At 43.0% G+C, this 25388-nt stretch overlaps 1 protein-coding gene across 1 annotated transcript in view; it reads left to right on the top strand.

Moving 5' to 3' along the window:
• The first annotated feature begins 608 nt into the window (after positions 1–608).
• The window catches only part of aldh1a2 (aldehyde dehydrogenase 1 family, member A2), a 30827-nt gene continuing 6047 nt past the window's right edge, over positions 609–25388 (top strand). The window contains exons 1-10 of the mRNA XM_086106977.1: positions 609–919; positions 15309–15413; positions 15520–15660; positions 16048–16177; positions 17719–17780; positions 18971–19099; positions 20253–20366; positions 23764–23866; positions 24818–25002; positions 25102–25266. Of these exons, the coding sequence (XP_085963103.1) occupies positions 803–919; positions 15309–15413; positions 15520–15660; positions 16048–16177; positions 17719–17780; positions 18971–19099; positions 20253–20366; positions 23764–23866; positions 24818–25002; positions 25102–25266 (1251 nt within the window). The 5' untranslated portion in view covers positions 609–802. The remainder of the gene's footprint in view (positions 920–15308; positions 15414–15519; positions 15661–16047; positions 16178–17718; positions 17781–18970; positions 19100–20252; positions 20367–23763; positions 23867–24817; positions 25003–25101; positions 25267–25388) is intronic.

Raw genomic sequence — 25388 nt, forward strand, 5'->3', positions numbered from 1 at the left:
AGATTACTCCTACTTGAGTACGATTTGTGGCTACTCCACCCACCTCTGAGTAATACTAAAAGCTGCAGTGATGTTAAAAGTAATGTGGTGTCATTAGTAGTAAAAGTTGAGGTGGTGTATGTGGACAATCTGTGTATTTTTTTTCGGGAGTGTGTGTGTGTGTCGGGGAGGTGGGGGGGGGGGGGTTGTTGTGTATGTTTATTGCGAGGGTGGATGGAGGCGCTACGTGTGGAGGATTATCACTTGCAGGAATAAGTAGTGTAGAGTAGTAGTCGTAGTAGTGTCGTATAGTGCTCATTTACATGACATTTTAGGGAGGTCGATGGTCGTTTGGCACCCCCGTGTCACTGAGGAAATAGTGGTACACAATGAAGGTGTGGAAGAAGTGCGCGTGGAAGTGGGAGATTAAAAATGCGCGCACGGAGGTGGGGGGGGGCGAAAGAAATAAGATGGGGGGGGGGGGGGAAGCTAATTTCGAGGAAGTTTAACGCAAATAGTTTGGAAAGTGAAGCGGTGATGAGGAGTGAATCACCGACGAGTGGGTGTGGTGCGTGTTCCTCCTCTAACTTTATGTAAATGCCTGTACTGGAGTGGAGTGGAGAGTTACTTTGCAAAAAAAAAAAAAAGTGGAGGAAAAGAAAGGACAGCCCTTCTGTTGCCGGCCCAATGAAAGCGAGCCTCGGTTGACACCTGGCTATAAACCCACGGAAGGAAAAGCCCAAAGTCCACAGCAACGTTCACTTACTTACTCGCTCGCTCGGCCGTGGGGGGACGCAAAAGAGACGCGAGAAGCGACGCAGAGATGACTTCCAGTGAGATCCACATGCCCGGGGAGGTGAAGAGCGACCCGGCCGCCCTCATGGCATCCCTGCAGCTCATGCCCACGCCGGTGCCCAACCCGGAGATCAAGTACACCAAGGTCAGTCGGTCCACCTTGCGTCGTCCGCTCCCGACTCTTCCTCACTCTAGCGCGCTTCAGTCTGGCGAGCGAAACTCCCAAAACAACAACAAAAAAAAAAAAGAAGTTAGGATGAGCTCGTATTTTACCGAGGAAAAGCTTGACTTACGTATTAAATTACAATAAGTGTAAATTGGATAAGCGAAAAGTTGAAAGAAATGACATCAACGTTCCACATCACTTCAAATAAAGAGAGCAATGCGCTCATGAGGAAAAAATGGTTACAACTAATAAAAATCAACTAAAAAAAAAGGATCTGATTATACTTCTTAAATGTATTAAATACACCAAATGTTATCATGTGTTTTCATATCAATTAAAGCTGCAATGTTTTAACATTCAACAATCTATAGACAGTCAAGAAAGTCAGTCAGAGATTCAGTGTTAACTATTGAACAACTTTTATTACTAAATGTTGACCTCTTCATTTATCATAATTTTTTTTATTGCATTTTAGTTTGCTGTTAGGTCGGAGTGAGAGCTGCCGCTAATATTTTGGTGAACTTATTTTGCTCCAAAACATTAGAGGAATCAACAGTATATTGCCGTGTAGTTCAATAATTCTATTACTAAAGGTTAAAAAAATGAACAGCTTAACACTGAGAAAATAAATACTATCTAGTATAAAATGCAGTAATTCAAGAATGATAAAAAGAAGCATAACAGTGTCTTTTAAGTTAGAAAACAACAGCCACATCAACAAACCTCTCTGACAGGTGCATAATTATGTTTACAAAAGTAGAATTGTGACATCTTGTATTTGGAGTGTGGACCTCAATATTTTTGGTCCCTCATTTCTGCATTACATGCTCACAAAGGACACTTCATCTCAAAAAAGAAAGCATTTGAAAGCCTTAGTGAGTGAATTATACAAAGCCACCATTAAAGTGTCAACTTTTAAATGACTAGCAACAAAAGTCCAGAATGATGACAGGGTTTCACCGCAGTAGTAGCGGTGTGTGTGTTTACGCTGATCACTGGCTCGTAACGTGTTCATTTTGCGTAACTAAGGTGGCTGTCAATCATTTAAAGCATCAGTGGGGAAAGGTGAAAGTGAAGTCTTTGTATGTGTGGTCTCTCCGTTTACAAGGGAGCCGACAGAGAAATGCTAATGATAGAGCGACAAAAGTTTAGCTGGAGCGTGGGGCGATATCGCAAATGTTTCTGGAAGTGGGAGGAGGACAGAGATGCAGAAACAGCTGGAGAAAGGAGTCACGCGAAGATGTTGATTTGAGCTGTGAAGCAACTTGGGCTGCTTGCAGTGCCAAAAGAACATTCGCTTTAACAGTAATGCATATTTGTGCTGAGCAATTCAATATTTTGTCAACACCGTGGCAAGCGTCAACGGAAGATTTCATTTTAATCTGCGTTCTGGCCTCAAGTACATATATCATTAGCCGAACAGCATCATTGAGAAAGTCATTTTTTGAACCCTTTTGGAAAACAAGAAAAAAAAAAGAATTTCACGAACAAGAACATTTTCAGTTTCTTTGATTTGACCTTTGCAGATGACTGTGACCTGCATGACTAAGAGACATGAAAAAATTTTGGGGGGGGGGCTAACACGTTGGTCGTTTTTGTTGATGTTGTGATGCCAATTACTTTATTAGGGTGACTTTATGTTGTTATCTTAATAGCATAATTGCCAATATAACGTAAGGTAACGGTATATTGTGAGCCAAATAGCACAATTGTTGATGTGAAGTATTTTTGAACTTTTTCATGAAACAAGAAAAAACACAACAAATTTAACAAACAAGATGAATCCAGGAAAAAACACACACACACACACACACACACACACACACAATTTTCACCACAACGGCATTTCTATAGATATTGTGATGTGAGAAACAAATTAGCGAATTCTGCTATTTGGCTAACGATACCTTCACACTTTAGTAATTGAGTTTTAGAGCAAAGCTTGCACACAGGACAAGGCTACCGAACTGATCGTTCAGTCGGGAACCAGAGGTGGCAAAGTACTCACGCTCGACTTAAGTCAAAGTACAGACTCTTTACGTATTTCAAAAGTATTTGGCTAGAGGAAGTAAGAACAGACTCTGACATGTGCGATGTAACACGAGCCAAAATTAATTTGATCTGTCAATTATATACAACATTCCTTGTGATAACTTGACAAAAAAAAAAAAGGAAATGATATGAGAAAAAACACGTTACAAGTCACATTAAGAGCTAGCTAGCGTTGACTTGACTTTTGTGCGGTCAAAACAACGTGTTCTCATATTTTTGCTGACATGGTGAAATGAGGAACAATAATGCTAAATTAACTAATGACATTAACTGAAAAATAAATTCCAAAACATACCCCGTAATTGTTTGTCAATAACTGCACAAAAGTGTATGTGATACTCATTGAGAGGACACTTGACATACACGGTCATATAAACTATTAGAGGTTCTATCATTAGCCTAATAGCATAGTTGCTTCAAGCATTGTTGATTATTTTCGGAAAACAAGTCGTGTTGCTTTGTTTGATTCAACCTTAACTGATGAGCAAGTTCTGGATGACTGAGAATAAACAGAAATGAAGAAAATAACAAACATTTTAGCAACCACATTGCTATTTTATTGGTACAGTATTGTGACAAGAAGTTTACAATGACATTGTCAATTTTGCTATTTGCCTGATGGTGGGTTTTCTGGGATTAGACAGACTTTTGGAATGCCAGAAGCTGGTGGGGTTTTTTAGGCTGGCACGGGGGCACTACATTGCACGCAGTAACCCCCCCCCCCCCCCCACACACACACATCATCATTCTCAATCAATGAAGTTCTCAACAATGGTTGACTTTAACTCTCTTATTTCTGTCTTTTTAACGTTCTGTCTTCATCCGTAGAAGCAGAAAAAAAATTAACTACTCATAGCTTATTTTGACAAAGTCAGGAGAAAAAAAATGACCGATATCTGTTCTCAAATCTATGGACTTAAAGGACCCAAGTAAAGTACAGACACCTGAAAATTCTACTTAATAACAGTGTGGAAGTATTTGTACTTTGCACTTAGTTACTTCTCATTGCTGTTGCGAAGAAGTGATTTTTTTATGATTGTGAGATTAAAGGGCAGTGTTGGATGATAGTGCGGCGTAAGTCTATTCAGTTCCATAATTGCTCTCTTAACACATACCTCGGTGCCACAAGTGCAAAGGTCACGCCGCCGCTGCGCTACAAAGAGGATGTTGTGTGTGTGTGTGTGTGTGTGTGTGTGTGTAGGCCCTGAGCCACTCTTCCTTTCCCTCGTACAGGAGGAAATGTTTGGGAACGACTTGGTGAATTAACCTCAAGGAATTTGGATCATCCAGTCCCGGATGGTTTGGTGGACACAGGGGGCACAAGGGTCCTGATTTATGGGCACCCCTGGCGTGGGCTCTCCTGTTGTCCATCCCGCTGACTAGGAGGGAAACAGCCCAGCGTTGTGGCTGACCGGCCCGCAATGCAGCCATATGCCCCATTCACAGATTGCTTTCGGCAGCCCGAAGTATATGGGTCATTTCAGAATAGGAGGACAATTTGTGCACGAACATTTTTGAAGAAAAAAAAAAAGGCAATTTATTTGATATTTTTTTCTGTCATGTTTTCAAGAAAAGCAGCGAACAAATTATGTAAATGACCTGTCCAGCTCAGTCGCAGCGGTACACTTGTTTGTGAGATATTCTATTTGTCATATCATTTTGCTGTGTTTGGTATGACACAGTTACACATAGTCAGGCATCTAAAAAAAAAACCATACAATAACGATATTGCAGAATAAATCTTTTGTAATTAAAAAAAGTTTAATTACCTGTAGTGCTCCAATTACATGAACAGGTTTGCAAATTAACAAGACTCTTTGTTCAATATGACATGCTAGCTGTGTTAGGTGCTGTGCTAACTGTTCACAGAAATAATTAACAACAAAAAAAATTTAAATTAAATGAATTAAATTTTTAATGAATGTATTTTTTCTGATAATATGACAAACAGGGTGGAGTTGTTTTATGGTTGAAAACAAAGACAATAGATGAAAATGAAACACATGGTCAAGTGCAATTAGCTTGATGATGTAATTTCTGCTGAGTCATGCAGTTCACTTTTTTTGTCCTCCTCAAAATGGATAAAAAGGTTTCATAAAAGGGTTGAAAGGCACAACCTCAGAGCACAGTTACATCTCCTTAAAATGTATACATAATAAAACACTTTTTTAAACATTTACAAGGATGTCCTCAACAAAATCACACCCAAAAAGATGATTGACGATACAGTATATTTTATATTTTAAGTAGATCACGATAAGAATCACTTTTTATAACGCGAGACACATTTAGTCTCAGGACAACTAGATTCAAACAGCAAGTGAAGTGCAAGCCTCAGTATTTTGTGTGTGGATTATTTGAAATTTCACAAAATGTCCTCTAATTCTGCAGTGAGCCATACACCATCGAGATGTTACGTTCGGCGTCACAGTCATTGCCTCGCCCAGCCGTTGCACAAACAATGCAGCGCAATCCAACAATGACATCTGAGTGACCCTGGAAATATCTCACATCAACCTGATAAAGTATCGGGATCGACGATAAAGGCGGTTTAAGGCCATTGAGGTTTGCTCCTTGTCCTTTTCACCTAGTCGCGAACTGTGCTCTCAGATGCGCACTTGTAACGGCTGATTGAAATCTTTATGGAAAAAAAAATATATATATACCTGTATATATATATATACAGTATATACAATGAAGGAGGCGTTCTTCGGGTTAATGGAGCACTCTAAATTGTCCCGAGGTGTGAGTGTGAGCACAAATGGTTGTTGGTCTATGTGTGCCCTGTGATTAGAAGGCAACCAGTTCAGGGTGTCCCCCGCCTACTGCCCACAGACGGCTGGGATAGGCTCTAGCACGCCCCGCGATCCTTGTGAGGATAAAACGGATAAGAAAAAGGATGGATGGATGGATGGAAGTATTCTTTTTTTTGTCCCTCTGTTCGCCCCCACATTTCCATAGCATGAAGGCTCCAACAGCTGGCTTACAAGACGCAAACAGTTTAAAGGTTGCCGGGACCACGACGGAAGCCATAAATAAAGGGAGCCATGATAGATGATACTGATGCTTTTTGCTGGCAAAAGAAGGGAGGGGAGACGCTCGTTGGAAGGATAATTAAGGAATGCCGAGGGAATGTTTGTTGTCTTTGGGTGATCTAGCCCCCCCCCCCCCCCCCCCTTTGGTAGACCTGTCAATGCGACACAATTCACAGATAAAGAAATATCAGTGATTCTCAAAGTAGGATTTAAGTTGTACATGGACACTCTAGTGGAAAGAATCACTGAATTAAATCCAGTATGAATAACATTTACAATATTTATAAGATGCTCGAATGAAACTTAGGAAAGTCATATATGCCCTTTTAAAATGTCTTTAAAATTCTGTATTTTTGTAACTTTTCAAGAACATTTTTAAGCACATTATTTCACTTTTACATTTAAACATTTGAGTACTCCCCCCCCCCCCCACTTTTTCAATGAATATTAGGACAATAAGTTAAAAATGACTTGGGCTTGTGGTTCTCAAACGTTTTACACTAAGTGCTACCTCAAAAAATATTGAGCAAATGATCACCATCCTGACTAACATTACATTTGATGATAATACTGTAAGTGTTCAAGAAAAACTGCAGAAAAGTTTGATTCCTAAAAATTATATTAATCATTGTAATCCACAGTAACATTATGCAAGGTTTGAACATTAACACTGCACTTAAGTACAGGAAAATTTCATAAGAAATACTTGTAATGAAAGGACTGTAATGACACCACCGCCACCCCCCAGAAAGTTTGACAACTGGTCTACATACTGTAATTGCATCCACCCATCCATTTTCTTATCCTCACGAAGGTCGCAGGTGTGCTGGATCTTATCCCAGCTGTCTTCGGGCAATAGGCGGGGTACACCCCGAACTAGTTGCAGCCAATGACATGCAATAGCATGGTAATAATAATAATAATTATTATTATTATTATTATTTATTATTGCTGTTATTAAATTAAAATTAAAACGGTATCACCACTAATTATATTGAGTGATTCATATTTGAGCACTTTTTTTAGTATAAAATGCAAAAAGATTATTCACCAAAACGATGAAGAGAGATTGGGATGGGCCAGTTTCAGGACACAACTGCAATTTTTGTGATTCTTTGTCTTCTTTTTTACATCACGCACGAGGTTTTGTGATGATCCAAATTAGGATTGCTGGACCTTTATGGTAAAGAGCACGTGAGGAGCAAATCAGCTGCCCGCTGTTGACAAATGGGCAATTGAATGTGTACTTTCAATGTGACTGTAATGTGGGCTAGACAATAGTGTCCCATCATGTACCAGATCTGTTCATCTGTTCAACAGTGATAAATAGTGAGTGCACGTTCACCACAGGAACCTGCGCTGCGCAACCTGGCTGCCCATGCCGAGTGTGTGTTTGTACACAGACACGCACTGACTTTGGATGAAGAAGGGGCTCCGTCAATCTGTCACTGATTGAGATAGTACAGGCAGGCGGGGGTGCGGGAGGGGCTCCATGATGCTCGGTGCTGTCCACCGGGGTGTAAATTATGAGGCCGCTTCACCGTGTGGGTGCGTGGCCCTGCTTCGCCAGAGCCTGACCTGCAGTTCTGGACTTTTTCACTTCAAAACCACCATCTTACTGCCATCAAGATCAAACGCAGAGCAAGTTAGGGGATACTGTGCAACTCAATGATTTATCACAAGCAGCACAGTGAGAATCCCCCCCCCCCCCCCCCCCCAAGTCTCTCTTCCCTCCACTTGCCTTAAACAATCTCCTGTTCACACACACACACACACACACGCACGCACGCACGGCCACATCTCAAGTCTTAAGTATGTCTCCTTGATTGTGACGGTTTAAGTGCTCAGCGTCATTTAGATGTCCATTGGTGTGAAATGCCCACTTTGTGCAGCCAGTGTAAATTTTAGTCGAAGCGCACACATGTCAACATGACGTCTCCGCTCTCTTAATCACGTCTGAGGGGAAGGCCAGTGACATGGAGGCTGCTCCGTTCACTTCTTATGAGACCCCGCTTCTGCAGGCCTCCTGACAGGGAACGTGTAAATCCTCGAGGTGTGCTTAGGAAAAACACTGGGCTTCATAAATCTACTGGAATCGGTTCCTTCCCCCCGACGAACACGAGACACAAGCGCTTTTCAAGATGTTTATTTGTCTGTTGAAAAGCATCACATGTCTTCAACATGAAATGATTGCTTTCACCCCCCCCCACCCCCACCCCCTCCACTCCACCCACTGATCCGATGTGTAGAACAACATCTTTAAATATATCTTTGACCTGAGCTTTCAAGAATGATGTAGAGCCATCAAAACCCCCATGCGAAAAATAAACAGCAGCTGAGAGTCGAGCTGAACAATTAATCAAAAGCGATTTCGAATCGCAAAGGCGATTTGGGGGCGGGGGGGCTGCTTCATTTCGGACAGTTGTTCACTTTTTATTTTTTGATATTCTCCTCTATTTATTTGCCAATTTATAAAGTGTCTCGGTAAGCTCAATGCTTCAGAAGTAAAGTCGACATGATTACGTGTCATTGTTTTTAATGCCGCACTTTGGTAGAATATTGTGAAGTTGATGTAGTGAACGCTTAAAGACCTCAAGTCAAAGTGTTTAGTAAGTTAACGACGCCAATTGAAGTTGATCAATGAGCTGTCTTTCATAATAATTTGTGGCTCATCTGCCTTTATTTTACCCTAAGCCTAACCTATAAGACTAAAACATCAGATATTGTTTATTGTGAAACAGAATCATTCGTAGCAGCAATGTTGTTATTTAAGTTTACTTTCAAAGTAAATATAAAATGAAGAAAATAACATGACGTATTGTATTTATTGCTTACACATGATGGGAAATGCCTAAGATGGGCTAACGAATAGCATCGATGTGGCGGTATTATCACAATTCAAGCAAGGGCCATTTGAACACAAACAGTGCAGCAACACATGCACACAGACAACCTAACAATTCTCACTGGCCTATATCCTTTCTCCTCTGCAAACAACGAATTATATTACTGCAGCTTACTGTAGTTTACAGTAGTTGTGAAACTCTTCATTTGTGTCTGACTGTATAGAATTGATTGTATTGACTGTATTACACTGCCCCCAGGTGGCCAAGTCACATAGATTAATGTCATTTCCGTTCAACTGCACTTGATCTTGTTGGTTGACAAACAAGTCCAGTTGCCTCGCATCAACTTTTGTGAACGATCGTGACCTGCATGACTGGGAATCGACAAAGACATCAGACAAAATCTGCAGATACAAGCTTTTCACTGGGAAGACTTTTTACTCGTGTCAAATGTGTTTTCTTCCACCAAGCTGGAACTACACAGATCGGCAGACAGACAGACAGAGAGTCTAGACAAAGACGCCCAGTTGGTGACAGTGGGCCCGTTCTTTGCCAAAGCTCCCAGCACCGGGTGGCATCGTCTGCGGGGTCAAATGCGGTGGCAGAACACGCTCGCTTGTCATGGCGGTAATTATGAGCAACTTATCCACTAACCAGGGAGGAAATGGAGGTCACGTGACCGAGGAGGATATGAAACTTCCTGCGCAGACGACTATCGCAGGTGCTCGAGTGTAAGACTGTGGAATCTTGGCGTGTTGTGTGTAAACGTACATGTTCGCATGCTTTGACTCCCCTTACCTCAGCTCCAGTGTGTCCATTTAAAAGCACAAGACAAAAAAGTGTGTACCGCTGCACTTTTTTTTTTCTGCTCCGAGCTGCCGAGCTTGAGCAGCCAAACAGATGTTTCACTGGCTGCTTCAGCTTATTTTCACTTTCTTTAATTCTTCCCATTGCCGCCCACTCATAAAAACAAATTATCCCACCAACACACACACGACGCCTGGTTAATATTAAAGACGTGAACACGCTCAGAGGTGATTTCTCAATTTGAATGACGTATTTGAAGCACACAACGTGCCAAAATACTTTTAAACATGATTGTGGACATTTAAAAAACAACAACCTTTTATGACTTCCAAGGTCCGAATGATGATTGAAAGCCTTTGGAGGGATGCGAGGGAGTTTTCTAATTGTTTGTAGTTACCCTGTGGCCTCTGGAAGCTGTTTCTTTCCATACAATAACGCTAAAAACATACTTATATTAATATTTACTGTAATAATTAATTGGTAATCTTTGGGATTGTTTTCTTCATTCATTAGCATGAGAACGGGTGGTGTCCAAAGAATGGCCTGGGGGGTCATTCGCGGCCCGCTGTCCGCCTGCACCATATTAATACCAGTTTTTAACTTCGGCAATTAGCTATTTTTGTTTACTTATGGCCCAAAAAAAAATATACAAATAATCTTGGGGAAGGTTTTTTCATGTGTCTGCTTTAATTCTTAGTCATCCAGGTCTTAAAAATCCATAAAGGCTGAATGGAGGTAACTGGCCTCTTCTTGTTAGTTGCATTTGTTTTTTAGTTTTTTTTTGGGGGGGGGGGGGGTTCTCTAAATGTTTTGAAAATGACTTAGGCAGTTAAGTTTGGGGGGGGGGGGGTCAGGTCCCCAAAATTGTGACAAAAAGTTTGTAACAGCCACTTCTCCTACTACGAATAGTCAACTTCAAACAATTGATTTGTTTTCTGACGATCGTTTCTTACTACGCACAACACAAAAATATTTGCAGCAGCGCCTCGGTGACAAAATACAATTCGGTTTCATGGGCAAACATTTTTTGTTCCACTTTGTGCTTCATGCCAGGGTCCAATTTGTGAACACCACCACACAAATGCGAGGGTCACCAACATGGTGTCCACTGGCACCTTGCAGCCTCCAACAGCCACATGAATAGCCCGGGGCCGGTTATAAAAATGTAAGAAATTGAAACACTTGCAGAGATGCACCAAAATGGGACTGTTAGTGTTGTTGATATGGCTGTTGTTGTGGCCCTCTTTTTCCTTTGCCTCTGTCCCCACGTGCTGCTCATGTGAGGTTCAGTTGGTTTTCTTATATACACAGAGATGGGACATGCAGGTCCAGAAAGTGAATCCCTGGCACAGTTTGGATTTAGCCACATGTGCTTCTACTCAACCGGCAGACAGTCACATATCTTTTTGCATGTATACCAAATGCATAATTTGCTACAAATTGCCTATGAGTGTGACTATTTGCCTCAGTTGTATGAACTTGGTAAAGTGTCTACAAGTGTCTACACGATACCGAGTGTATTATAATATAATAATACAGGGGGTGGGGGGGGTCCTTGACATATGATGTAGTTTCATTCTCACGACATGTTGTAACTCAAGTTTGTACGTAGTTTGGAAGACACCTTTGACCTCTCTCCCTAGCTTATGCTCACGCATGCAATTAAGGCCCATATATTACAGTAAATAGATGCATCAAAAGCACTTAAGAGGCCATAAATATAAAACAATGACACGAAAAACATGAGAAAAAAATTCTAACTTCACTTGCTTACTAGAAGGAGGTCAAGTGTCGTGCGAGGATGCGTTCTTACATAACTACACAAACTAGTGCATCCCATTGTTATGATTAAACCAGAAATTTATCAACGCAGTGATTAATTTGTACATCAGTGAAAGGCAACTTGCAAAGGTGAAATAGTGTGAATACATTTGCAAGCAACATATTTTATTTTCTTGCGGGATAAAAAAAAAAGTTGTGGCTTAAGATGTCAGCCAAAGTATTTTAGGATCACTCATCTAATCACAAGATCCGGTTTACTAAACATCTGATTTCAAGAAACATCCCTACTAAGTTAAGACAACAGAGGCAACTGGTCGTATGTAACATTTTCAAAGGTTTTAGTGGTTGTATGTGAAGGGAAACCGAGTGTCAGAATTTGTTTTTCCCCGAAGATGAAGGCATCATGTGAATGCGTGGTGGCAACTCGGCAAGGGATGGGAAAGAAAACACAATTTGTCATTTGAAAATGTGCGCCCTTGCTCTTGTTTTCTCACTCTTGCGCTCTTTGCCCTTCTTCCAAATGATCCTAAAAGTAATTTTCGTCAACCTCGAGAGTTGATTTACTCGGCGGCCCTGTCATCTCAATCAAGCCCTTCAATGGAACCAGACAAAAGTCTTAACGCCAGTCCGAGGCCGAAGAAGGGCCGAGCCAAACGTGTCCTTTTCTTAGCGTGATTTAGATGGCGGCCCGCTCGGCTCCTCTCGCGCTTCTTCTTTTTAGCAGCGCCTCGTGAGAGGGGTTACGCCACGCACAAAGCTACCCACCGTCTGCATTCTTGCCGGGACTGTTCAGGCTGTCAGGGGGGCTCGGCTGATTTAGGACTCCCCACTTCAGTGGAGCCTATAAATTCAAAAACTAATTCAGTGCTCTACGGGACTTTGTGTTTTTGTAGCTGGCCCCGCTGCTACTTATCGTTCCTGACAATTTTATGAAGTGCTCTTAATGAGCGGCAGATTAAAGGTGGCCTCTGATGGAAGGCGCCTGAGAATACTTGACTGGTTGAGACAAGCCTCACTGGCCTGTGTGCCAGGGTCACCGGCACAAAGGCGCCTGAAGCAGAACGGTCCGGTAATGGTACGCACTGATACTGAACATCTTCATGGTCTGCATGACGCTTACAGAAAGAAGAGGAAGGCACGACTTCGAACTATTAACACTCCCTAGCATGTTACAGTAAACTCCCGTTTATCATGGGGGGGGGGGGATACATGCCGGTCCCACCCCCACCTGTGGAAATCCACGGGACTTACTGGTTTTCATTTAAAGTATGGCCAACAAGTTTTTTCTCAACCAAATATTTACTGCTATTGCGACATTAGCATTCTGACTTGCCATCTGAGTGACATTGCTGCTGTAGGAAAGCAACACCATCATAGGGCCTGTTCAGGAAGTCGCTCCCCTAACCTTTAATACCATCCTTCCTCATCTTCTGCGGAAAACGTCATCGGACCAGGGCAAAATAAATAGGTGTTTCCCCTCAAACACAGGAAAAGACAGCACACAACTCAATCTTTCCTAATCAATATCATCAGACGACAACAAATAGTGCTGACAAGCGAGAAACTCTCGAGCATCTTCACATAGTGCGCAAACTAAAGAATTATTTGTAACACAAACTTTTTTCCTTTGGTAAAGTTTGGTCCGGAGTAATCTATGCTAAAGGTGGGTTAAAGGTTGCAACCGGGCCAAAACAAAGAAGAGTAAAAATCTGCATTTGAAAAGGCCCATCAGTTATTCTTCTCTCAAGCGCTTATCTGTGCATCCTTTGTTGATGCTGATCATGCCCTTGGAGTTAGTAATCGGGATGCTCGTAGCACTGAGACCTGGCAAAGTATGCTGAGGTCTCGCGTGACATCATGCATGACTGGGTCAAACTTTGAGCATTGATGGTGGTGTGTTTTTGCGAATATTTCTGTCAAATTCCGAATCCTGGCCTTGAGAGGTTCTACTACACTTTACTGTAGTGTTTCCGGGGGCAAACATGTCGAGTCAGAAACTTGAGTGGTGCTATCGGGTTTGCTCTGAGTCAGTCCACCTCAGTTTTTCCGAAGGAGAAAAGCAAGGAAGAGTGTATACATAGAACGACTGGTGCCAGCAGATGTTCTCCTTGCACTCCATCAGAGACTGACAGCTATTAAAAACAGTCTTCCTAATGGATCTAAATATGTCCAACAAGAGATGTTTTTTTTCCATATCGCAGTTTTCATGTCCTCATCTTTACATCAAGGTCTTTAGCGTGGAGCAGGGATCGCTTCTTGGGATTTGTTTTTGGTGATGCCGATAAAGGTTGCATATCATATAGCATGTACAAAATCCAAGGCGGTTGTTTAACGCAAGGCTTGCTTTAACGCATCACAGAAACCAAGTGTGGCACGTGTTTTATGATCTCGTAAACGAACAGTGATGTTGTGAAACGTGTGCTTGAGGGGGGATGGTGGATGGGTTTCTGGTGTCTGATAGGGATTTATCTGACCCCCCGCCCCCCCACCCCTCTTCATCCCCCATTCTCCACTCCCCCAATCCCTTTGTCTGGATGGTGGAGTACTCCCAAGAGAGCCATGGTGGACATGTAGGAATCCTCAGACAACATTTCCAGAGATTCTCCCACATCCTTTACGCAAGAGTCTGGATGTGTAAAATAATGCTACATGCCGCAGCCAACATGCTGTCATCAATACTTCACTTGTAATCCATAACACTCACACAATATGATGACACCTAAGATTAGTGGTTAGAGTATTACATGTCCATAAGAAGTTTTTATGTTTGGTGGATTGCAATCATCATCTGCTTCTCTTTTACATGGCGTGCCCCAAGGTTCCATTCTGGGGCCATTATTTTTTTCCTTTGGACCTGCTTCCCCCTGCTGTTAAAAAGCATAGCATCTTGTTTCATTTTTATGCAGATGATTCTAATTTACCTCCCGCCTGAGAGAAATGACCCTGGTGCTTGCTTGTCCTCAGCACTTGCTCAACTGCCGAGCTGATATCAAAGTTGCGATATCTCTAAATTTCAACAGCAAAGGCGCTTTTCCATTACTGGTTTCAAAATGGCCTGGTGCCACTCTGCCCGGCCTCGCTGAGCCTGGCCAAGTCTCCTTTGCTTCTCCATTCAACAGGCACCAATCAGTTGGGAGCGGGATCAGCAGAATTGTGCGAGCCTTCACTGCACATTCGCCACAATATTTCACTAGTGGCCGAATCTGTGCAGCGATTCAAAATATTATTCGCAGTTACACTATGTGGCAACATAGCAAATTATAGCTCATCAAATGAACAGAGGCTGTGACACAGACGAGAAATCAATTTCCGTGTGGTTGGCGTTAGCCTGGATGCATCTTGCGCTTGCGGTTTGTCCAGAACAGTGCTGACTGACACAAAAAGGAAAAAGCACATTACACTTGCTATGAAGCTCACAACTCCGTGATATTTTAAAACCGATGCACCGTTCTGTTCACCGAGGTCTGGAGATAACACCCCTACGCCCTCCCCCCACCATGAGACTTGCCCTCACTATGGCACTTTTTCAATCAATTCTTCAGACCCACTTCTCCATGGCATGCACAAGAGAGTTGTGACTCTTGTGTTTTCTTTCTTTCTTATTATGCTATTCAGGGTGATGTTTTAATATTTTTTATAGCCTGTGTCTCTTATATGGGTTTTGGTCAATTCTGTTGTATTAAAAAGCGCTTTATAAATACATTTGGATTGGATTAGATTGGAATTATTGGATTTATTGTGGGACTACTGTTATTCTGCATTGTTAAGTATTCATAAACTCGCAAATTCAAATCTGAAGCATGTTTGACATACATCCTATTGTGTTTTTTTTTTTTTACCTTCCAGATTTTTATCAATAATGAGTGGCAGGACTCTGTCAGTGGGAAGGTCTTTCCAGCTTTCAACCCAGCGACTGGGGAGCAGATCTGTGACGTCCAAGAAGCAGATAAGGTTATTTACTTATTTTGCATTTTTTTCGAAACATGTCATATCGGTAGGGGAGTTTCTAAAATTTAAAGGTGAAATCATGAATTTGTTTCCTCCCTCATAATCCCAGGCCGATGTTGATAAAGCAGTGCAGGCGGCTCGACTCGCCTTTTCATTGGGTTCTGTGTGGCGACGGATGGACGCATCTGAGCGGGGACGACTGCTCTCCAAGCTCGCTGATCTGGTGGAGAGAGATAGCATCTATCTGGCTGTAAGGGAACATTTAATTTATCCACTTAATCAAAATAATTTGCGGTCTTCATGCTGCAATGAAACTAGAGGTGATCCATTATTCTTGGCCCCCTGTCTGTTTATCTTTATGATGTTTTACTACGCCATTTGATACTCTTTCATGTTTTAGAAAAAGCATTTTTGACTTACTCCTGTGTCAAGCAAAAACAAATCGAATGTCTTCTCCCAGTGGGGAAACGTTTGACTGTAACTTAGCGGCTGTGTTTGAAATGTAGTATTATCTTTGGTTCACATTTCAGCCAGGGTTGAGCTCAAAAACCGGAGCAGTATGGAGTTCTGTGTGAGGAACACGTGGTTAGACAACATATTTCTCAACCGGCCCCTTCCTCCCTCCATATCTCCTCAGACTATTGAGTCACTCAACAGTGGCAAGCCGTTTCTACCCACTCTGTTTGTGGACCTTCAAGGGACCATAAAGACATTGAGATACTTTGCTGGATATGCAGACAAGATCCACGGCACTTCGATTCCCATGGGTAAGGACAAAATGGACCAATGCCAACTGTTAAATGATTTCACTGCACAATTCACAACAATAGCACCATTAAACTCATGAGTTACTGTGTCATACCGAGAGTCCCCAGACTGTGGCGGCTTATTATGAGAACAGCGTGTAAGTGTCATTGTAGGGGTGTTTTGGCATTGAAATACAATAAAAGTAGGACGGAAAAAGAAACTGCAGTTGATTTTATCCCACTGGGACAAATTTGATTAATGATCTGGCATGCCTGATACAGATTTATTGCGTGCACAACACAGTTCATAGTTTAATCTGGAACTTGCTCACATTTTGTGTTTACACAGTACTTGCAACATCAACATGCACCTAAAATGGTACCTTTTTCTGCTTATGGGTGAAGTGATGACATATAAGGTGTGTCAGAAAAGTTGCAGGATTGGCGTCCCAAAAGATACAAAGACAAGTTCTTCCCTTCAAAGTATCTTGAAAACAATTGCGTATTTGATTTCAATATTTGGGGGGGGATCACAATTACAATATTGTCCCAAATCGTTCAGCCCAAAAGTGAGCTATCAGAGTAGAAATCAACGTAAAGGCAAACATTTATTGTCTTGAGGAGGCTGCCGCAAGTGTTGCTCCTCACATGTCGGTGAATGGGATGAGTCTGGGGGTGAAAGAGGGGAAAGTTGGCGGCACAAAAGGGGATTGGGGGGGGGGGGGGAGGCAGAGAGTAAGAAAGGACATGGGAAACCTTCCGATACCGCTGTATTGTCCCTCTCAAAGCTTCTCTTGTACTCAGCTGCCAAACCAACCACAGTGAGCGCTTTCCCAGGGCTTTAGTTTAATCTTTATTCCTCTCGTAGACTTCCAGCGAAAACAAACAAGGGTATTCCTGCTGCCTGAATGATCCAAGTGCTCGTTATTTGGACATCTGTCTGTACGAGGAGCCGGACGCAAGCATCAACAACACGTATTCAGGCTTTCACTAATATTGTGTTGATCAACACAGACAGTGTGAAGCGAATGGGCGTCGACCTCACGTTCAGCACATTTGTCCATCCAGTTTACTGTCTAATATCCCAAAATGAAGTCAAGCAACCAGCACCCGTCCAATTGCTTATTCCCCAAATAACAACGGCGTGTTTTGGGTTTTATTTTCCCATGATTTAAACCATGCTCACCATTGATCATTCCTGTCCAACTGTATATTGAGGCAAGGTGTCAGCTGAGGGTTGTTTTAGAACATTTATACACACATTTCCCAAAATCAATTGTATGCCGCAAGTGGCACACCCTCGAGTAATGCAAGAGGAATGAGAGAGTCCTTCCAGCATGACACCACGTCCATGACCTTAAAACACTTACACACATGCCTTGTGTTGTTCACCACGTAATCTCTCACAGGGGTAAGAGGAAGCAGGAGTGTTGCGGGTGGATTCACTTACGAATGAGCATGAAGGGGCAACGCGGACTGACCACATGTTCCACTGACTGAAACCAAAGCCAGAGTTGAATAAACTTTGTTTTCTCCTTGTGTGTGCACGTGTTCCTCCGCAGATGGAGAGTATCTGACCTTTACCAGATATGAGCCCATTGGAGTTTGCGGACAAATTATCCCAGTGAGTATAACAGTCTCCGCAAATGACAGGCATCATCATACAAATGGACAAAGAACGCGACTTGGGAGTTTTTTGAGTTAAGAGCCGACATTCGGACGATTATTTGCTTTGACTTGCAAGCGCAAACTTGACTTCATTCAACTCAGTACACAATTAAAAGCGGTTTTGGCAAATATTGAACAAATCATCCATCCATCCATTTTCCGATCCGCTTGATCCTCACTAGGGTCGCGGGGGGTGCTGGAGCCTATCCCAGCTGTCTTCGGGCGGTAGGCGGGGGACACCCTGAAATGGTTGCCAGCCAATCGCAGGTCACACAGAGACGAACAAGCATCCGCGCTCACCCTCACACCTAGGGACAATTTAGAGTGTTCAATCAGCCTGCCATGCATTTTTTGGAATGTGGGAGGAAACCGGAGTACCCGGACAAAACCCACACAGGCCCGTCCTGAACATATCATCAAAAAAAAAAAAAATGGTGTCATGTGACATGACAGACACACCAACTAAATTGAGTAACATTTTAATGTCTTTATCATGAAAATTGCTACAAATAAATAAATAATTAATATACCTATACAAAATCATCCTTACTAAATTTTTATGCGTTATTTCCTTGTATTTATGCAACCAATCGATTACCTATTAAAATGATTGCATTTCAATATATGTTGGAGATATGAGCACAGATGATAGTTGGATCATTAAGATATAAGTCACTACACACAACGAGTTATAACTCAGTTTTTTTATACAGTTCTGTTTGTGTTTTAAAATGCACAAACACAAAATAACTTAGTTTCTTTGGGAGGATGCTGGAACGAATTAATGGCATTTCCATTCATTTCAGTGGGGAAAAATGATTTCAGATACGAATATCATTAGTTGCAAGTGTGGTTACCCAACAAATGAAACTCAGATCTTTAGGCACAACCGTATAACCGAGAAAGTGCTGAGTTTTCTCTAAGTCTCACACAGTCGGCATTTATTTGAGTATGTAAGGTGTCTGGCTCACCGTTTCATGGCTTGCAAGTCCACCACTTGGCCGTGACGCAGCAGGAAGAGAACATTTTTTCATGACGATGTTTAGACGAAAAGAGCAATGACTTATTGTGCTTGACTTGTGACCACCCAGCCTCTCATTTGAATGTGTGATGTCTTTTTCTTGCACGCGTGTGTGTCATGCACAGTGGAACTTCCCTCTGTTGATGACGGCATGGAAGCTGGGGCCGGCGCTGGCATGTGGAAACACTGTCATCCTCAAACCTGCTGAGCAGACACCACTCACTTGCCTCTACATGGCAGCTCTCGTCAAGGAGGTAAAAGCGTGCGATTCAGGTCAATTCGGACCCTTTCTTTCTCCACACTTTGGCCTTTCCGTTCACTTTGGCGGAGGTTAATCTTGGTCTCATTTTTAAGACTATTGATGGCTGCAGCAGAATGTATTCCAATGTCTACAAAACCAATTTGTCTGCCATTTTACCGAAAAATGCATCCGGCAGTCTGGTAAACTCAACGGGTCACAGCCTTAATGCCATTCTTGCAAGTGTGGGTTATGCCATGAAATATGACCTGTTATTGATAGGGCATGATTAAGAAGAAAAAATAAAGATGAATCGAAATGAACAATTTTTCCTTTATATTGCCCGATATCTATCCCGCCATCCATTTTCTGATCCGTGGAGAGTGCTGGAGCCTATCCCAGCCATCTTCGGGCAGTAGGCGGGGTGCAAGTTAGAGTGTTTAATCAACCTGCCATGCATGTTTTTGGAATGTGGGAGGAAACCGGAGTACCCGGAGAAAACCCACGCAGGCACGGGGAGAACATGTAAACTCCACACAGGGAGTCCAGAGCACTAACCACTTGACCACCGGGCCACCATTGCCCGATATTGCTTCATAAAAATCGAAATCAATCCTTTTAATATGTCTTTTCCCCGTACATTCATGTGACATGCAATGACAAACGTAATGATGATGACATCAATATCATCAACATATCATTTGGATCATTTTATTCCTTCAACCAGAATTGAGAATGGGATCGAGAACCAATATCTATAATGGAATCAGAATGGCAAAATTCTTATGACTTCCCAGCCCAACCTTTGGGATGAATAAATCTGCGGGACGATTCACTGAAGGTAGCGAAAGATGAAGTAGAAAAGCTCGGAAGAGAATGAAGCAAAATGAGAAAAGGAAGAAGGACTGCAAATGTCATCCTTGATGTGCCTGACAACAGGATTAACGCCTTCAGATCACAAGTATGGTGATGAAATTAGAACAATATTATCCTGGTCTATCTCATCCTGCAAATCTGGAGACTATCCGTCTATGTCCTTCCTCTCGTTTGACGTTTTCTGCTGGTAGGGAGGTTGGGTTGGGTCCGGATTCTCCCGCACTGCCTGTGGTTTTACTTGGCTCTGCTGTCATCCCCGCTAACGCTTGTTTCCTCTCATATTGTTTTGACAGGCCGGCTTTCCACCGGGAGTCGTCAATATTTTGCCGGGATTCGGGCCAACAGCGGGAGCGGCGATCGCTTCGCACATGGGCATCGACAAAGTGGCGTTCACAGGCTCAACAGAGGTACGTTTGGATGTGGAAGACCAGCCAATGGTGACACGGTGACCAACACGCGCAACGCACAGGAGCGTGCCGGCTAATTAGAGGACATTGTGCCGGCATTGGAGCCTAAATGACAAACAAATGGAGTCTTATATAAACGGCGAGCCCTGTCATTATTCCTTTTGGCAGCCATCTCTGATTTTATCTTGCACATGTGCGCGCATTCGTTCTGTCAAGAGTATACAAACACATCTGTCTAAAACACTGGTCCTGCTCTGTTAACCCTCCACAGGATATCCACGCACTGTTGTTGCCTATATGATAGGCAAACGGTTCCCGGCAAGCTAAATTCTCAAGAACAAAGCATGTTAGCGAAAGGATCCAACGGCATTCTCTGGCAACTCAGCAGATTCTTCTCCGGCAGACCATGAATTCATATCTGATCTCTTCAACTGCATACAAACCCAGATGATAAAAGCTTTTATAGTAAAGCCAAAGTAGAGTGAATGGTTTAATGTTGCCAGCCTGTATTTCGCAAACTCCTTTTTGTCAAATGAGCCGTGACCACTTTGGATTACGGAATCTATACGGTCTGTTTTGACTCTAGGGGTATGCGTTGTTAGCTGCCCTATGATAAGCCCCCCCCCCCCCCCCCCCCACACACACACACACATCAAGATCACAAGAAGCCAAAAGCAGTTACAAAAGCAGAGACATACCTGAAGGCTTCCATATGACCTGTTTACACCAAGCAGAGTACATTTCAGTATGTTTTCCATTGTGAGAAGCTAAGGAAGGGTACCGCTTTCGGGCATCCTTTACGGGGTGAAGCTAGCCACGCATCGCCAGGATCTGGTCTAAATTTTCCATTCCTTCATCCATCATCGAGAAAGTTTGTTCTCAGTATGGTTGTGAGTGAGCTGGAGAGAGGCAGGGTAGTCTGGACTGATCGCAAGTCAGTGACAGGGCGTATATAGACAAACAACTTGCTCATATTTGTACCTGTGGACAATTTAAAGTCTTCAATTAACCTAACGTGCATGTTTTTGCGATATGGGTCAGGAGTGCACACAAGCATGGGAACAACATTCAAACAATGCATATATATATATATATATATATATATATACACACACACACATACATATATGTGTGTTCTCCCCAAGCCTGCGTGGGTTTTCTCCGGGTACTCCGGTTTTCTCCCCTATTCCAAAAACATGCATGGTACATTGGAACCTTCTAAATTGTCTCGTGGATGGTTTTTCGTCTGTGTGTGCCCTGCGATTGGCTAGCAACGGGTTCTGGATGTCCCCTGCCGAGGCTCCAGCGACCCCCCCCCCCCCCACACCCCACCCCTGCGAACCTTTTGAGGATAAAGCGGATCGGAAAATATATATCGGATTATATACACACACACACATATATATATATATATATATATATATATATATATATGCACATGCACACACACACACACACGCGCACATTCACACGAGTATATGTATAGATAAAATACATGTCAAATACAGCAAGAATATCATCAAGATTTCATTATTCAACACAAATATATTATCACCTTTCAAAAAATATTGGCCAGTCTTAGTTTGTACCCCGCCTCTCGCCCAAAGTGAGTCTCCTGCTCAGCTGGGGAAGCGCGATAGAAAACGGATGGATGTGGAAAAACAGTTCTACAGAAATAGACGTGAATTAAAAGATGTTGCCCAACTTGTTTTCCCTCTCACGCAATCTTGCATCAAGGCACCTACACGTAGTAAGACAAACATATTTTTTGTTTTTAATCATCCCCGTCATGATTGAACATTTCCCATGAGAGTGGCCAGCATGTTTTTTCCCCCCCCGACAAGTTTTCCTGTTGTTTTGCGTGATCTGGAATCAATTAGTGTGGAAACGAGCCAGTGCTGTCAGAAGCCGTCCATGCCCAGACAGTGAGTCACCGCAAAAGTAGTAGCGGGATAACACAGAAGAGAGGAGCATCTCCTCGCTGAGTGCAGCTTGGTGCTGTGCAAAGTGTGTGGCTGCAGGTGGATTCGGGTTGGACTCCCCCGCGGCGACTCACGTGAGGCTGTGACTCCTCGTGGGAGAGTCTGGCAGCGCAGCACGTTATGTTTACTTCTCATTGTGGACACGCTAGCCCGCCCTTAGTCAGCCACTACTCTGATCAAAGACACATGAGTCCAAGGAAAATGTTATGCTGTCTGATTAAACGTGCGGTGCGGCGCCAACAACGCACACCTGACAGTTCAGGAGCCATACTGAGAGCATGTCTTTTGTTTATAGAGGTGGTTTTCTTGGATAAAATAATTGTTTGCTTTCGCTTCACTGGCCCGATCGAAGGGCAATAAATCTGCCTTTACAAAGGCAATGCTCTTTCCCTGTAGCGTCTCTGATATGTGGACCCAGACACTGACACAATATCAAGTGACGAAGTGGCTTATTGGCCGAGCCCGTCACTGGTCGGCTCGCTAGCCCTCGAGCTCGTGAAGCTAATAAACTGTTCACTTTTTCTAAAGTGCCTCTGTTTTGGGGGATCCACGCGCAGCACATGGAGCAAGATGGTGAATTGGAGGGATAGCTCTTAAGCTAGCTAGTGGACATTGGAACACATTGACAATAGCATTAATATAAAAAAAGCATTTGTTCGAGAGACTCAATGGCACAGGTGTAAAACTAGATTCTCAAATTTCAAATTCTCTTATGTAATAAATAGCAAAACCTCGATATTGCAAGGATGTTCTTGTTTCCAATCCCCACTATTACAGTCACTTAATAGTTGAACAAATCTGATTTCAAAAGTAGCTTTGCATCAATTTGTTGTGCAGTGTAAATGTAAAAAATATAAGGAGATGATCAAACATTTATATGGTTTCACAGTCATAACGGCCATCCGATGGAAAGCGTATCTACAATGTGGCCGGTGACAAAAATGAGTTTGACACCCCCGCTCTATGGTCTAGGCACACCTCTTTGCTATGTAAACGCAATAGTTGAGTAAGAAATGGAATGGTGATTGTTTCGATTCACAACTTCTATTGTACATTTTGTTTTGTGGCTCCCAAAGTTGACACGAGTCACGTAACTCAGTAAGAAATACTTTTACAAAAACATGAGTAACTCGGTAGATTACTTGTGTTATTGCCTAAATGTTACTTTTGTCACGCTTTTACCCCAACACTGTGTATGAGCACGCCACTTCTCTTGTGGCAAGTTGACAAGGAGCCACCCACACGTTGTTCTCGCTTTCCTCCCCTCCTCATTCATATTGCTTTTCCGTTAGTACCTCCAAAACTCATTGTGCTTGTGCAAGACTGCGCAACTGAAGGAATTCGACGCCGCCACTTGATTTAGTGAGGAGGCATTGGGCCTGCGTCACTATCGTATATATTTTGTTTCCCTTTAGGTTGGAAAACTGATCCAGGAAGCAGCTGGGAAGACTAACTTGAAGAGAGTGACGCTGGAGCTGGGAGGCAAGAATCCAAACATCATATTTGCAGATGCCGACAGTAAGTTTACGAGTGATGTTTTCCTCATTGCTGCATTGCCGGGCAAGCGTAAAGGCGAGATTGGATTGGATTGGATACAAATTTATTGTCAAATTCCCTCTCAACATAAAACAAGAGGAGCCGCTGCGGGTGTCCGCACCGCCATCAAAATGCTGGATGCTATCTGGCATGAACGGTGACAATAACAATGAATTTTCAGATCAAATTCAGATCGAGGAATTTTCCCATCTATGCAAGTGAACGGCAAACTAACAGAAATACTGTGCTTGATTATTTTGGGACTTTTGTTCACAGAATCATTGTCTTTTTTCATCAGTTGTTTCAATCTTGATGAGTCTGATGAATCCAGTCTCATGTCGTTTTTGAAAGTAGCCTGCGACAAATGAGTATAAATACAAAGCGCCGCAATTTGTGAGAGGAATTTATTTTCAGGAGTTTTTTTTGTTTTGTTTTTAAATTTATAACAGGTTTCATATTCCAAAAATGCTATCATCCTGCATCCAGGAAACGTGGAGGTCACCGCACTCAACAAAGAGTATTTTCCGGACCCCCCAATAGAACAGAATATGCAGAAGGTGTGAGAATCCTAACATGAGAGGGTTTTGGAAGGATGAGTTTCAGACAGATTTGAAGTGGCTCAACAAACTGTCCGAGGCGAGGCGTTCAAATGCTTTCAACAGCCGTGAGAGGTTTTCCCCGAGGTCTGTAAATCAGGAAAATAGACCCTGACTCAGTCAGTGCTTTGGGCGAGACTCATAAATCACGGGGGTCCGTTAACCCTTTGTGCGGAACAGCAGGGTCTTGTCTCTCAGGTGTCACATTTACACAAGGTAATAGTAGCCTCGCGGATGTGGCGATTTCTGTTTTTTCATCTTTGTTGCCGAAGAAAGTTACCGGTAATCAAGATTTGAATCCTCTTGAAATTGATGACTTGACTCGCTCTTTCCTCAGTGGATCTGGCGGTGGAACAGGCCCACCAGGGCGTTTTCTTCAACGCGGGCCAGTGTTGCACCGCAGGCTCGCGCGTCTTCGTGGAGGAGCCCATCTATGAGGAATTTGTGCGCAGGAGCGTAGAGCGAGCCAAGAGGAGGACGGTAGGCAGCCCGTTTGATCCCACCGCGGAGCAGGGTCCACAGGTGAGAGGGCAAACGCTTTTCTTTTTTTGATCGGAGCTCGTATCTTTTGGGGAAAATCCGACTCCCTCGCCTTTTATTGCGTGTCTCTTTTGTTAACAGATCAGTCGGGAGCAACAGAATCGCGTGCTGGAGTTCATTCAGAGCGGCATCAGTGAAGGCGCAAAACTGGAGTGTGGAGGCAAAGCTCTCGGCGTGAAGGGCTTCTTCATTGAGCCCACCGTGTTCTCCAACGTGAGGGACGACATGCGAATCGCCAGAGAAGAGGTACAGTTGCTCACAGGCGGACAGCTTGTATGTCTAACCATTGTCCATTTCCTATTTTGGGGGCCCGGGGACACACATAGATATAGTGGTCTGTCCCCACGTGTGAAGCGTCGTAAAACTAC

The sequence above is a fragment of the Hippocampus guttulatus genome, chromosome 3 (genome assembly GCF_054856545.1).
Source record: "Hippocampus guttulatus isolate MCC_2025c chromosome 3, RoL_Hgut_1.0, whole genome shotgun sequence".
NCBI classification, from domain to species: domain Eukaryota; kingdom Metazoa; phylum Chordata; class Actinopteri; order Syngnathiformes; family Syngnathidae; genus Hippocampus; species Hippocampus guttulatus.